Source organism: Onychostruthus taczanowskii, unplaced genomic scaffold (genome assembly GCF_017590055.1).
Source record: "Onychostruthus taczanowskii isolate IOZ18803 unplaced genomic scaffold, ASM1759005v1 scaffold23, whole genome shotgun sequence".
NCBI lineage: Eukaryota > Metazoa > Chordata > Aves > Passeriformes > Passeridae > Onychostruthus > Onychostruthus taczanowskii.
The window spans coordinates 2,703,241-2,718,421 of NW_024499573.1; the positions used below are offsets into that span (position 1 = coordinate 2,703,241).

The 15,181-nt window shown below is 35.2% G+C and overlaps 2 protein-coding genes across 2 annotated transcripts in view; one reads left to right on the forward strand and one right to left on the reverse strand.

Moving 5' to 3' along the window:
- Positions 1-15,181, reverse strand: part of FBXL13 (F-box and leucine rich repeat protein 13) — a 64,433-nt gene that overhangs the window by 35,249 nt on the left and 14,003 nt on the right. The window contains 3 exon segments of the mRNA XM_041405321.1: positions 90-223; positions 1,943-1,945; positions 3,424-3,481. Of these exon segments, the coding sequence (XP_041261255.1) occupies positions 90-223; positions 1,943-1,945; positions 3,424-3,481 (195 nt within the window).
- On the forward strand, positions 14-13,618 carry LRRC17 (leucine rich repeat containing 17). Its single transcript, XM_041405350.1, has 4 exons — positions 14-156; positions 7,292-8,166; positions 11,577-11,732; positions 13,050-13,618. Exons 2-4 carry the CDS (start codon positions 7,410-7,412, stop codon positions 13,451-13,453), a joined length of 1,317 nt encoding a protein of 438 aa, XP_041261284.1. The 5' UTR covers positions 14-156; positions 7,292-7,409; the 3' UTR covers positions 13,454-13,618.

Sequence of the window (15,181 nt, forward strand, 5' to 3'; positions counted from 1 at the left end):
CTTGCTCAACCTCAGTATACCATGAATGCAGGATGCTGCCAGTCATATAAAGGATCCTCTGCTTCACATTATGAAAGAAAGACGTGAACTACAAACCTGAATGCAACCTGGAATTTCCAAACAGATGATCTTGTGACAGCCTTTTCAAGAGTCCAGGTACGGTAAACCTTTGTCTGTGAATTTTCTGCAGTGAGCCAAACTCATTTACTGTAAACTAGGGAAGCTTTGCAAAAAAACCCACAAAAAACAACATAGTAATTTGTTACAAGGGCATGATACAGAATCAAAAGTACATAAAATGTCATAGTTAAAAGTTTTCTGAAAATTACTGTAAAGAAAAGATGTTCAATATGAAATAAAATATCTACTTGCTGAAGTTTGAAAGCCTATTTCTTCTGCTGCAGTTTTTTCTCTCCTCTTGTATTGCAAATTAGTGGGGAATAGCACTATCATGCAAGATATTTCACCATGTGAAACCAGTAACATTGTAAAATTATCTTAAGCAACTGCAAAAGCATACTTTTTAAACTAATTGGAACTTCTCTGTGCATACTTTGCAAGTATGACTTTTCAGTGTAAGTTTGTTGGACTGCTTTTGCAATTGATTTTACAAGCAGTGCTTGCTGGAAATGAAAACCAGATCTCTATCAAAAGATATTAAAAGCAGAAATGTGTAGTTTAAACTTCTCAAGTAGTATAATTATTTAGAAGAGTACTATTAAAAGAATCTGAAAAATTGAAAGAGTTACAAAAGTGAGTAATGTAATTTCAGGTTTGATCAGTTCTTTTGGAAAACATTCCTTCATACTAAACACTAGTTAAGAGAAAGCAAATTGTCTAAGTGCAAAATGTTAATCAACAGCACCCTGTAAAATCAAGAATCTATACTCTGAAATTGCTTAAATTTCCAGCTGCAGGTTTATATCATACTGAAAACTATTCATATGACTGAATGACATTTCTAACTGGAAAAAATAACAATTACCACAAGCACCACAAATGAAAGCATACAGAAAATCAAAACCTAGAATTAGACCTTCTGCTCTGGTAGACATTTAGTCGTAGTCATGCAGTTCTGCAAGTCAGCAAAATTAGGCATTTTGAAGAAGATGGGAACTCCCACTGGGGAGCTGACTGCTTAAGGAGTGGCATACTGACTTTTGGAATTGACTTTATGCTTTCAGTGTAGAGTGGGAATTGACTTTTTGCTTTCAATACATACTGAACACAAATTCAAATAGGAAGTGTAAAAAGAATGCCCTTGTAAAAAAAAAAATACAAAATTATTAAGAAAGTAAATATAAGATCATATTTCATAGAAAAAACCCAACAATGTGCATTAGAACCAGATATTAGAATATAAAGGCATGTGTTGTTTGTGGTGCCTTTTTTTTTGAAATGGAAATTTTTAATTCATATTAAGTACAAAAGTAAAAGTATCCTTCTTCATAGAAGGCTGAGCTATTTTGCATTTTAGTGTGATATCCCACAGAAATGAGTGGGGAAAAATAAAACTTGGAGAAGTCTACTTCCAAATATATCTGATAAAATAGACAATAAATTGAGAGACTGGGATAAACACTCTGGTAGCTCTGAGTCTTTTTAATGTTGCTGCAAGGCTGCACAATTTAAGATACAGGTAAGCCTTTCTTACTGCATTTTGAAGACTGTGATCAAAGCCTCACATAAACTTTGAAGAGATACTGATTTCCTTTATTAGTCATACGACCAATTTTTAATGATCTGAGAATTTTAACATGTGTCTTCTTTTTCATCAGAAAAAGTGACATCTTCCTTAAACTCAAGGAGCACAAAGACCACCAAAAATCCTTGTTTTGTGTTACAGCTAAATTCTGCAGGAATTCTGTCATACCAGTTTTTTAATTAATTTTGACAGTTGCAGTCTCAGAATCATTGCTTTAAAGCAATCTGACAAACTCACCTTCTGACATTTATTCCTGATGGACAGTGTTCATGTTTACCATATCTGACAGAAGTTTTCAGAGGGAAATTTTAACTGGCTATCTCTGTTGTGCAGTATGGAGGCTAAAATATTTGTATGGAATAGTATGAGAGAATAAAAAATGACCCCTACACTTCACTAGCTCCTTGTTGCAATAAAGAATGCCTGATATACCACAGCAAACTCCACATGCAGCATTATGAAATGCAATACTGCCACCTCTAAGCATTTTGTGTTAGTTACCATAGTACACAGAACCTGTGCTGAGCTAATGCTTTTAGGATTGCCATGTGAAAAGTTCACAAAATCTGTCTGCTGTCAAATTCTTCACAAGACAGCAGCTTTTTGTACATCCCCATAATCTCAGAAACAATGAGTTTTGCTTTTTGTCTAAAAATTATCAATACAAAGAGTATAATCTTATGGTTTTAAATCAGAAATAAAATGTGTGACTGGAAAACTTTATATTACAAGGTACAAGATAACTGCAAAAGGTCTTTTGTCAGTGGAGATTTTTTCTTTGCTATTTACACTTCAAAAAAATTATGTTCCAAACTTCAGCATAAATATATGGAAATCTAAAAAGACAAAATATCTGCCAACATGGCAAAACCACAAATTATAATAAAAGTAATACTGATGAGATGAGTGGTAGAATTGGAGACACTAATGCAAAACTTTGCCAAAACAAATGTTAGTTATGTGAGTATATGGCATTTCAGACTAAGAAAAACAAAAGTTTAAATATATTATGCAAATGCCAAAGAAAAACATGTTTCTGAACTTCATGGGGATGTTGTTGAAAGACATACATTTTTTTCCTCACAGCAAAGAGAAACTGTGTACACCTATTTTTCAAATCCATATACATCTTTGTGATGGCTGCTCTTGTGAACTGCTCACCTCATTTCTTCCATGGCAGCTTTTAATCCAGCAATTCTACCTGCCAGGCAGACCTTGAGTCTCTAGGATACCTCTGAAACACGAAAGGCAGACTTTTCACAGACTGTTAATTCCTCTGCCTTCAGCTCACTATGCTTCCAAATATCAGTCAGGAATTACTCTTTCTTTTGCAGTTGTCACACAAGGCCTTGGCTCACACAGTGCACCTACCCACAATCCTCTCTTGAGGATCAACTTTTAACAACATATCGAACTTCCAAACTTCTTACATCATCATGAGGAACTGGACATGCACATGAAATTTTTGGATAGCATGTTTTTTCAAAAGTTCTGTGAAACTGTGCAATACATAAGAGAATCTAGCATATTCATATGTTTAGATGCGCTAAAAAGATAAAAGAACTGCTATATAAATGAAATCTGTGGGGCATTTATTTCATTTTCTATAGCAGACAGAATCCTACAAATAACTCAAAAAAGAGTATTTCTATTACACATGCCTCTAAATTTTCTGCAAAATTAAAACAAACACAGTTTCATATTTATTTTTAATTTACCTTGTCAATAGTCTTAGAGTTCAATTAGTACTATCTCTATACAACAGATTTAAATAGACTTAAACTGGCTGAATAATAAAAAAATATCCAGAAGTATATTATACATTTGTATGTATATGTATAAGGGAAAAATCTGAGTATCTTTAAATCATCATAATAATTTTTGTACATCTCAGCCATTTTCTTTGGAAACCTCAAAATAGAATACTGAGAGATGTGATGCTACTGTTCCTAACTTGAAGTATGGTCATTTTATCATTTTAAAGTATATCTACACTCTACAGTCCTACAGAGCACAAGAGACTTCTCACTTGACTGAAGGTTAGCACATGTTAACAGATTTTGCTAAACCAAGATTACTGTTAGCCAGTCCTGGTATCTAAAACCATTGGTGAATTTTCTCCATGAACTCTGGTATATTTCTCTAACCAGTAATATAATGTAATAGAATATAATTTACACAATGCTTCCTGTTTAGTTCTACCTTCTAAGTGGAACATTAAACTTGAGTAATTATAAGGCTTCCATATTTTATTGGCCTGCAGAACGGGTACTACTCATATTGTTCCATTCTTATATAATGGGAACAAATCTCCTAGTATGATAAATATTTCACAATAAATGTCAATTTAATGCAAAGGAAAAAATGAGTACTTGTACATGAAAATGTAATAGTTGAGCCTGTGTCTTTTTCCATGTTGTGATCACCTTTTCCCTATTTCAGTTATTAGGCAAAAGGACCATCCAGATAACTGGAAATTCAATACCAGCCAATCCTAAAGAGGAAAGTTTGTGCTTTTGAAATCTATCCCTGCAACACAGGATTCGAGAGAGGAGATATATCAGTAAAAACAGGTATGTAGATGGAAGATAACCACAACCTGGAAAGGAGTGAAGGCACAGGGGGTGGTGAGAAAGCTGGGGGGAAGAGTGATGAGGAAAATCTCTGAAACCTTCCATGCAAAAGCAGCACAAAGGGGTCTATTTTAAGTGTCTTAACACAAACACTTGTAGCTTGGGAATCAACCAGGTACAGAGCTGTGATTTCACTGGGACTCCAGAGATGCACAGAGATAGCACATGCAATTGAAGGGGTGCAATGAAAGGTTCCAGAATATTTAGGAATGACAGCCCAGAAAGCTGAGGATGGGCTGCACTCTATGCAAAATCAAGTCTGAGCTTTGCATTGAAATGGGTGACAAGTCAACTATGAACTTATTTGTAATGATTAGAAGCCAGAACTATGAGCATTATATTGTGGTAGGGATCTGCTGCAGTCTGCTTGATCTGCTTGATCAAGATGAGATGGTGGATGAAGGAAGCTGCAGCTGAAGGAAGCTTTACTCTTGTCTATCCTAGTTACTCATGAGAGACTTTAGCCACTGCTATATGCTGCCAGAAAATATGGCTGGGCATGAACTATCCAGGAGACTTCTAGAGTATGTTGAAGACAATTTCTTGATCCAGATGGCTGACAAGTGGTCTAGGGAATGTGTTTTTCAACAGGTGAAGGAATGTGAGCTTGACTGAATGTCAGCTTGAATGGCTTTGGCTACTGCAGCCATGGAAATGAAAAAATGAGAAGTTCAAAATCCAGACAGAAGAAAATTGGACAAACTGTAGAAGAAAAAACACTGAAGTTGTTAGCAGATTTTGGCTAGTTTAGGGATCTGTTTAACAGGATCGCACAGTAGACAGGCCTGGAGGGCAAAGGGACCCAGGAGAACTGGTTAATCTTCAAGGACAAGCTCCTCCATTACTTTTTAGCCTTGGTTTTTACAGCTAAGGCCTGTCTGAAGGCTTCCCAGGTGTCTGGCTGGAGCCCGTGAGCAGAGTGAAGCAATACCCATCGTAGAAGAAGTTAATGTCAGGGAGCACCTGAGGAAATGGGATGAGACAGGGTGCATCCAAGAGGAAGAAAACTGTCTCTTGTCATTGAGAGGCCTCGTTCATTTTTGAAAGGTCATGACAGTCAGAGGAGATTCCTAATGACTGGAAGATAGGAAATGTCACTTCCATTTTCAGGAAATGGAAGAAGGTCCAAGAATCTACCAGCCAGTCAGCTCCACTTGAGCCCCTGAGAAGGTTATGTAGCAAATCCTCCATGAAGCCCTGTCCAAGCACATGAAGGATGAAAAAGTGACAGTGAACAGCCAGCATGAGTCTATCAAGGGCAAAGCATTCCTCACTAATTTGATTGTTTTCTATTATGAAATTACTAGGTCTATTGATAAGGGGAGAAAAGCAGCCCTTGCATCACTAACTTGACTATCCTAAACCATATTTGTTTGACATTCTTAAATTGTATTTTACCTATGGAAATTTTCAAAAGCTTATGTATAAATACTGGTGTTTCTGGGCTAGACCACTGGATATACACTTCACTAAAAAGTGACTACAAATGATAATTTCTTATTTATTTCTTTATTTTAGTTTATTTATTTTTGTTTTATTTATTTTTTTAATACCTACTTAACACTAGAAATAGCCTATAAATGCATTAATATATTAAGAAAAATAATTTCTGAACAAAATATTTATGTTACTCTTAGACTGTTTTATTATAAGAAAAATTTGCCTACAACATTGCCTTTTCTAAAAAATGATTAATTAAAGCAAAGTCAAACATTGTTTTTCCATCATGGAAGAGCAATGAAAAAACATTAAAGAAAATTAATGGAAGAAATGTTAAGCTGAGAAAAAAATGGACAAATACATAATGGTGATTGCATTCATAAACACCTTTCAAATGAAAGCTCTTAAAAATATCAAGGAATTTAGTGAGACATTTTTAGAGCCCAAGTGGCTACTGAAGGAAAAAAGGAATTTATAAACAATATAGGATTAAAATGCATTGTTGTTGACAACTCCAATCTTATAATAACAACAAAACCCTCCTCCCAGACTGGTGAAGTTTTAAAGCCTGTTTATCAAAGTTAATTGAGACTGAATATATAATTTTGCCCTGGTAGTGTAGAAAACCAATGAGAACTTCACAGATCACCTCTGAATCCTACTAAACTCCATTTTCAAAGTACTTAAGAACACAAGTCTCTACTTTTTATCAGGAAGATTTGTAACCCAAATAGCCACAGCAATTGAAAAAAAAAAATTTCTTCTTGGTATAAATTAGAGTTTGTAGAAAGAATTTGTAGTTCTTATATTTAAACCCTGGCATTCACAGATATTTAAGTCTTGCAAATTTTTTAATTCACCTAAAACACCCAAAATGAAACAATAAACTCCAAACCCAAAACAAAATTAAGAACAAAACAAAAAACCAAAGAAACGAAACAAGCAAAAAAAAAAAAAAAAAACCAAACCAACAAACCCAACCAAGACAAAAAACTATGAGATGAAAGCACAAAACCCCAAAAATTGGGGTAAACATTCCTAAGAAAATTACTTGAAAACAAGCCCACCCTTGAGCACAAACTAAAACTGGCAGTCTGATGGGCACTGGATGGCTTTCCCTGGTCTGGCTCTGTACATGTTCCAGTTGTTCAGCACTCAGGAAGTCGGAAAAGACCATCTTCAAACTCCTCATTTGAGCTCATCTTCCAAGATTAACTTAAATACAAAAACGTCCACCCTGATGCTGTTTTCCTGAACACATGAGTATCTCCTAACAAAGATCAGTGATAAATTGGTCCATGTAGTTTCCCATGATTAATCATAATGAAAAACAGTAGACCAGAGTCAGTATAAACTAACAAACAAACAAAAAGAGATAGGATATTAAACCTTAAAAGTATTTGTGAAGTTCCAAGTAGTGTGATGATCGAGTACTTGACTGCATATTATATACAATCCTCCATGGAAATGCCCATTCCATCTGTTCTAATGTTTTACTTTTCTTCCAACACAGGGATCCCACATACCCCAGCTTTGCTGCCTCAGATCTGTACAGCACTGATTCAGAATATCCAAAAAATTCAAGTGTTCCAGCTGTCACAGAAAAGAACTGGGGCCAGCTGAATGTCAGGATGCAAGTAGTTACTATTATATTACTACTTCTTCTTTGTAATGCATCTGACTGTAGGAGGACAAGGAATAGGAGTCTGAGAAACAATGAAAGGGAAAACATCTTAAGGAGAGCATCTAGCACTGTTAAGCGCAATGCCCGAGACCTAACATGTGATATTTACACTTATCTTCATGAGAAATACTTAGACTGTCAGGAAAGAAAATTGGTTTTTGTGGCACCTGATTGGCCAGAGGATATAAAACACATGCTGCTAGCAAGAAACAGAATTCGTAAATTAAAGAATAATATGTTTTCTAAGTATAAAGTGCTGAAAAGTCTGGATTTACAACAAAACGACATAACAAAAATTGAGAGCGAGGCTTTTTATGGTTTGGATAAACTTACCACACTCTTACTTCAGCACAACCAAATTAAGATTTTATCTGAGGAGATTTTTATTTATACACCCAGTCTAAACTACCTACGTCTCTATGACAATCCCTGGCATTGCACCTGTGAACTAGAAACTCTTGTTACAATGCTACAGGTTCCAACAAACAGGAATTTGGGAAATTATGCCAAATGCGTGCACCCAATAGAACTGAAAAATCAGAAGTTAAAGCAGGTAAAAGCAGATCAGCTATGTAGTGAAGAGGACAGGCAGGATCCCAGAAACATAAAACGGGAGAAGCCTGAACCTGCCAAACCAGAATTTGATTCCTCTTTATGCCACATGTATGTGTTTCCTGTGACAACACTGAACTGCAGAAGAAAAGGTTTGTATCTGTTGTTATAACTGAATGAATGATTTTAATATTCTATTTATTTAATCCTTTCTACATTTATTCGCACATTATTTACTGCAAATGAACTTGGTATAGTACTCGCTTTACCAAAATTGTTTATTGTTTTTCTCTTGTAACTATCAGCAATATGTAGGAATTCTTCCTGCATTTTCCCTCTGCTCTGCAGTCCAAATTCCACAGATATTCCTTAGTGCTGTAATGTATCTAATAGAAATCAACAGGAATAAAACTAAGCACATTACTTAAGCTACTGGTCTGATTGTACAACTATAAACACCCTAATCAGTCAAATTACAGCTCTGCTGAAACTGTTGAACTGATATAGACAAGCAGAGTGTCTTTTCTTCCTTCCATTGTACAAACACAAAGATAGCAATAACAGAAGTGAGTTGTGAAGCAGAACTGGAGCAGCCAGCTGTGTTTTCAATGCCCAGAGGAACTTGATTACAAAGGAAAGGCTTTGCATCCTCACATTTGCTGCACAAGATTTCTTCTGCTAAGGGAAGAAATTGTATGTTTTCTTTCATAAAGAAATACCTCCTCTGTGTTCTTCTTCCCAGCACCCAGCAAACAATTCAAAGTTGAAGGGACTTCAAGAAATGTTTTTCAGACACTTGGATCCATTCCATCTTTAAATCTTTCTCAGGCCCCTAAGAGTCACAGTTAAGCCCTAAGGGTAAACCAGATGGGGTACACATCAACACGAAAATGCACATTTATTTGTCCTTTATATTTCCCATATTTTATCCCATGACAAAACAAAGCAAACAAAAAAACAATTCAGAGGAGAATAATTCTTTAACATAACAATTCTGAAAGAAGAATCATTGCTTGAAGCAGCCAACATTGTGAGATCTTTTTCCCAGTTTTAGCAGAGCTCAGCCTGAATGTTTTATTCAGCTGAACTTCTATCTGCTTTAAGAGTAACTTAATTTTATGTAAAAACCTTACTCTTGCACCTTTACACAAGAGAAAAGTTCAGAATTTAGTATAAGGAGATAATGTTAAAATAGCAAGGATTAATGATTTCAGTATTTGATTACATTTATATACTATATATGTAGAATACATACAGATGTCTGTATATTGCCATAAAAATGGTCTGTATTCTTTACTTTTTTTTCACTCTGTAAATTCTTTTCTTGTCCCTCTGGCTCAATTTTCTCTTTCTCTTACCATGCAGCTACTACATCTTTTAATTAATGATTTATGCTGCTTTTATAATTATTTAATATTCACCTATCTTACCTTTCCTTGTAGATAAGATCATTATTAGATTATAGATTATGTTCTTAATTATCCTTCATAGATCTTAATTAGATCACTCTTACTATTCAGTAAACTGTTATTGAACAAAGCCCAGGCATAAATAATAATCCTAATATAAGGAAAGACTGACTTTACAGCTCTCCCCTCTTAGTGGTATCAAAGAGATGAGCTGAATATACCCAAAAAATTCTGGGGAAAAGAATTTTACTTTTTTCTCTAAGTTCACAGAAACATTCAATGTGATCTGATCTTCATGGGAGTTTCAAAGAGGTTTATGGTATTTGAAAGCATGGTTTATTGCCTTTAATATTAATAATGGAGGAATAAAATTATTTCAACCTCTACACAAGAGTATTAAGGGGTACAGGGACTCCCTTCTTCAGGTCAAGAACTAAGTATGTCAATCCAGAACTTCCTGCATGCCTAGCATGGACACACTGAGTATGTTTCAATACTTTTTTGGAAGTACTAGATCTACTGTGCATATGTTTGACAGCTGGATGCAGATATCCCATGGATATTTGGTATTTCTGAACATATGGCAATCTTTGATGAAAGCATTCTACTTACTGTCTTTGTATATGAATGTTGTACAGCAGATGCACAATTTCACTGGAATTTTCATCAGAAAATCCAGGAAAAACACAAACATTTCTCTAAATCTGTATGGACAAGAATTCAGAACAGAAAAAAATAGTGCATCAGTTGCCAAACCAGTAAGATGACATGAAAATCTGCAATCCATTATTCCTTTACAATGGAAGGAATGGAATGACAAGCACTCACTCTACCACTACTAAGTATGTCTAAAGAGGTATGACAACAGGTCAGGAGCTTTCAGTTTATGTCAGTAAGCTCACAAAAGAAACATCTTAAAAATACATTTATCCATGCGTATGTTCTCTTTTTTAAAAAATAATTTGCTTATATCTCATCAGACCAGTGATATGCCAGACCTTGTGGTACTCCAGAATGAAATACTCTATGCCCTTGATGCTGTTTTACCAAAAAGAAAAAAAGAAAAAAAAATTAAGGAAGCAAAAGCAAAAAGCAGTTTGTCTACATTTCTACAAAGAAGTTGCATTTTCAAGGACAGTTGAAAAACAAATCTGCTTTCTAGTACTGCCAAACTCTCCGAGCCTCTAAATTCAAGCATTATTTGCATTCATTTGGTGATAAATAGGCCCTGAAACTTTGATATCTGCAGAAGCAGGAAGCAATCTAACCACAGCAGGCTGGAGTAGTTATAATATTTATGTATTTATAATACCAAAGCTCTGCTCATAATCAGATATAAGGCAAGAAGACTCTGGTATGCTGCTTTAGTCACAAAAATACCTGATTCATTAGATATCTTCAGAACTTCAGAAGTGCAGTGGTCACACAGATCCAGCACAGATCCAGAAACTACTTGCTTTCATTCAAAGATGGTCAAACAAGAGACACTGCTCATTTTCTTGTTATAACAACGCAGGATTAGAACACTCATTGAGCAAATATAATAATCCTGGAGATTAGGTTTGTTAACATTACCCTGAGAGGGTTCAAACCACAGTCTGCACTTCTCAAGCACGGGCCTTTACTACTGGAGTAGGAACTGCTCCTTCTGGAGTTCTTTTGCATGGAACACTGAAAGGATAAGGACACCAACAACTGAGAGGTCCTCGACTACTTTGGAAATGCCAGTGATAGAAGTAGGAGAGAGAAGTGGACAAAATGCCTGGGTGGTTTTTATATAGTTACTCTGATTTCTTTTCTTTCAGCAATCAAGCCCTTCACACACATTTTTTACATGAGTATAGTATCTTTACTACTTACTCTATTCCTATGTGAATGCTCTAGTTCTACTAAAATAAAAACATAAACCACTGAGGTTTTACTATAAGCACTAATGAAAAGAACAATTTTCACATGAAGTGTAAATGTGCAAGTAAGGAAAGGATGAAATTCAGAAGTTGAAAAAACATGCTGGCACTACTAGAGAGGATAAAAGGGAAAGCAACCAAGAAAAATGTTAGACTGACAATACTCTGTCTGTCATGCAACTGTAATACCTAGGCAGTAAGAATAATCTAAAGCTGATAAAAGTTATGTCTTTTTCATTTTTTAAGATTTAAAGAAAGTTCCAGGTAACATACCTCCAGATATTGCTAAACTTGATTTGTCCAACAACAAAATTAGACAATTAAGAGCCAAGGAGTTTGAAGATGTCAGTGAACTGAAGATATTAAATCTAAACAGTAATGGAATAGCATACATTGATCCTGGTAAGAATAATTTTACATACTCGTTAAAAATTCTTTCTCCTTTGTTAAATACTGTCTCTATCAGATATCAACTGGGGGGGGGGAGCGGGAGGGAGGAAGGATTTAAAATTCTAGAAGTTGGTGCAAATTTTACCTTTTGTACCTTTCAATTCATAGAGTAAAGGTTTGCACTGAAATATATTCATCATGAAAATCAGTAGAGAAAGACACATTTCAGCTGCCTTTTCATAATACTAAACTAACCAAGTGCACAAGATAATTCTGGAACCTGAAGGCTAACAGTTTTGCAAAATGCTAAGTAGTTCAATGATTTATTTGAAAATATCTTTGCCACATCTAAGAAAACATTACATATAAGAAGGCTACTTTTCAATCATATAAAGTAACCTAAAAGACAAACCTAAAGGATTTAAACACTTTTTGGCTAAAAATTGCTACATGGAATTGCTTTTAAGTTACGCTTTATTAGAACTCAAGTTCCCTTGTAGGCAATTTGCTTACAGCTTATGTTCATTTGGATTTAATTGTGATAGCAGAGATAAACGGGCGAGAGAAAGAGAGAAAAAATGTATCAAGCAAAAACGGCATTATCAAGCACCATCTTGGCAATTAAACAGCACCAGAAAGTGTTACTGTCAGTAAAGTGGTCCTTGTGAGGTTTAACATTACATAGTTGATTCATTTAAATTAAGATTTCTGCTATTAAATGAAACAGTATCCTTGCAAAAAGCACAAACTGCTCTCTGAAATGTAACTCACAAGCATTACTATGAAGCTCCATGTTTACTCCATTTCAAATCTTAAAACATTATTTTGAAGGTTCTACACATGCACACAAATACCTACATACACACAAAAACCTCTGGCCCTGCACATTGTCTGATAAGTTTCCATATTCGTACTTCTGTATCATGACAATAACAATAGCATTCAATCAGCAAATCAGCAATTCATCCACCTCCACTGTCTCTATTCTACACTCAGGCAGATTAATGAAGTGTTTTATAGCTTTACCAGCAGTGCAACACTCCTAATATTTCTCACTTCTGAAGGCATGTGCCATATTTTAAAATTCAGTGTTTCAGAAATCCTTTTATAGCCTTTAGCAAAAAACAAAACAAAACAAAAAACAAAACAAAACAAAACAAAAAAAAAACCAAAAAAACAACAAAAAAAAAAAAAACCCCACCAGTATCTGTAAAGTTATAAAAATGTTTTTCCTCTTCTAGATATGCATATTTTCCCTGTCACAGATAATAATGGTTTTTTTCTAAGTTAACTTTATAAGATACCAATAACTATTTTTCTACTGATTAGCTGCTTTTGCAGGTCTCAATAACTTAGAGGAGCTGGATCTATCAAACAACAGCTTGCAGAATTTGGAATATGGAGTATTGGAAGATCTTTACTTTCTGAAAATACTGTGGCTGAGAGAGAATCCTTGGAGATGTGATTACAATATACATTATCTTTTCTACTGGCTGAAGCATCATTACAACGTTCACTACAATGGCCTAGAATGCAAAATGCCTGAGGAATACAAAGGGTGGTCTGTTGGAAAATATGTTCGAAGTTATTATGAGGAATGCCCAAAAGACAAGCTTCCTGTATATCCAGAAACTTTTGATCTGGACAAAGATGATGAGGAATGGGAGCGACACAAAGAGCAAACAGTTCAGACAGTAAAGAAGCATGGTGTCATTGTCACCGTCATAGGCTAATAAGGGAACCCTTTCCCTTAGTAGATTTAAATATCCGTTATTTTGAGAAGGAAAAACATGCTGTTTACATCTGTTCTAATTATTCTGTTGGTTTGTAGGACTATCTGCCTACAAAGATGTCTGTATTTTGCCAATAATAACTACAGAATGACATTGGTTTGACAGCATCCTTCATCTAGTAATTGTTTTTGACAATTTGTTCTGGACACTCTTGTGAAATATTTTGGCAAATGTTTGAAACTATACAGTAAAAATCGATAGACACAAATGTACATAATATGGTGGGGAGAAGCTGTCTTATGTATGAACACAGTTTATGTGTTCACACAGAAATAGATGCAGGATTGTGACCAAGACCCACTTTTCTTGAATGTATTGACAGTTCTTTGTATCTATCAGTTTCCTGAAATATTCCCAGAAAACGTTTCTAAGATTTTTATATCGACTTCCTGTTGTTTTACTGTAGACCAAAAAACCAAACTTAAGACTAACTTAAAATACAATTCCAGAAAAAGAGGAATGGCAGTTGTTATACTAATTAGGATTCAAACACAGAAGGTGGGTTTCACTTGCTGGTTTACCAGTGTTCCTCCTCAGTCTTGAATGAATAACTCAGCCTCTGCCTCTTCCATACCTGAGGTGCCTTGAAACGATAAGTAGCCAAGACATGGTTGGTTCCCAAGATCCAGCTCCCCATGCTCATAATTGTCTTTGAGGCAAGCATAGCTGAAATCTTTCTAGGAAGAATTTTATGTTGCTGTTCTTTCAATTTGACACAGATTACATGCCATCACTTCTAGGTGAAGAAGATCACATGAAGGATGCTGTGGTCTGCATCCAGCACATCAGTGCCCAACCAAACTGAAGGTAAGTGTGCTTTTGAAAGCTCAGAAGTGTGGGACATTCTCTAAGTTCACTCTTCTCTCAGCTGATTTGTAAAATGCACGTTACAGCACCTCCTTGTCAAACAACTATCTATGTGAATATGCATTGATTAAAACCTGCGATCATTCTAACACCACAGTAACAGGGCAGTACAAATGTCTCAGCTAAACTGATGAGATCTCTGAAGATAAAATTCCTTGCTACATAATATACTTAGATCACTAAGAAATGCGTACGTGCAGAGTAGAAATTCAGGGCAAAAATTTAAATTTCTCTTGACTATCGTGGAAGAAGTTCTGGGAGACTCCATGGAGAAACTTTCCTCCTTTAAAGATCTGGAGACAATTATGGTGTTTGTGCATTCCTCTGGTGCTTTAGCCACGAGTCCCAAAGGTAGCTCATTTTGTTCTACAAGACAAAGCACTCAGTGCTTTAGTGCTAACATGAAATAAAAGAACAACATAAAGGAAAAATCAGGAGATGTTAAGGGTGGTAGGAATGCCAAAGAATCTCAAAGCAAACATAACCCATTATTATTTGCATTCCTTTATGTCCTTCATTATTCAGATATGAATATATTTAATGGTGCTTTGCTGACAAACTGGGTAATTTAGCCATTTCTTCCACAATATCCTTCAAAAACTTTATAGCAAAAACACAACAGTATCTGACTCATCCCTGTTCCCGGAAATATCTTAAGCATTATCTTCACTGTTAAAGGTTAATCCTGATAAGACAGAACAGAGAGGAAAATCCCATTTGCCAGTAACATTCACTAAATAGGGCATATTCTGGAAACTTAAAAGTGCTGAAAGTAAAAAAAAAAAAAAAAGTCTGCCACAA

What these genes read in the sequence shown, in the direction of transcription:
- LRRC17 (XM_041405350.1), top strand. Translation starts at nt 7,410, where the DNA reads ATGCAAGTAGTTACTATTATATTACTACTTCTTCTTTGTAATGCATCT. An exon ending in ACTGAACTGCAGAAGAAAAG is followed by an intron (nt 8,167 to 11,576) that starts GTTTGTATCTGT and finishes TCATTTTTTAAG; the next exon opens with ATTTAAAGAAAGTTCCAGGT. An exon ending in AATAGCATACATTGATCCTG is followed by an intron (nt 11,733 to 13,049) that starts GTAAGAATAATT and finishes TCTACTGATTAG; the next exon opens with CTGCTTTTGCAGGTCTCAAT.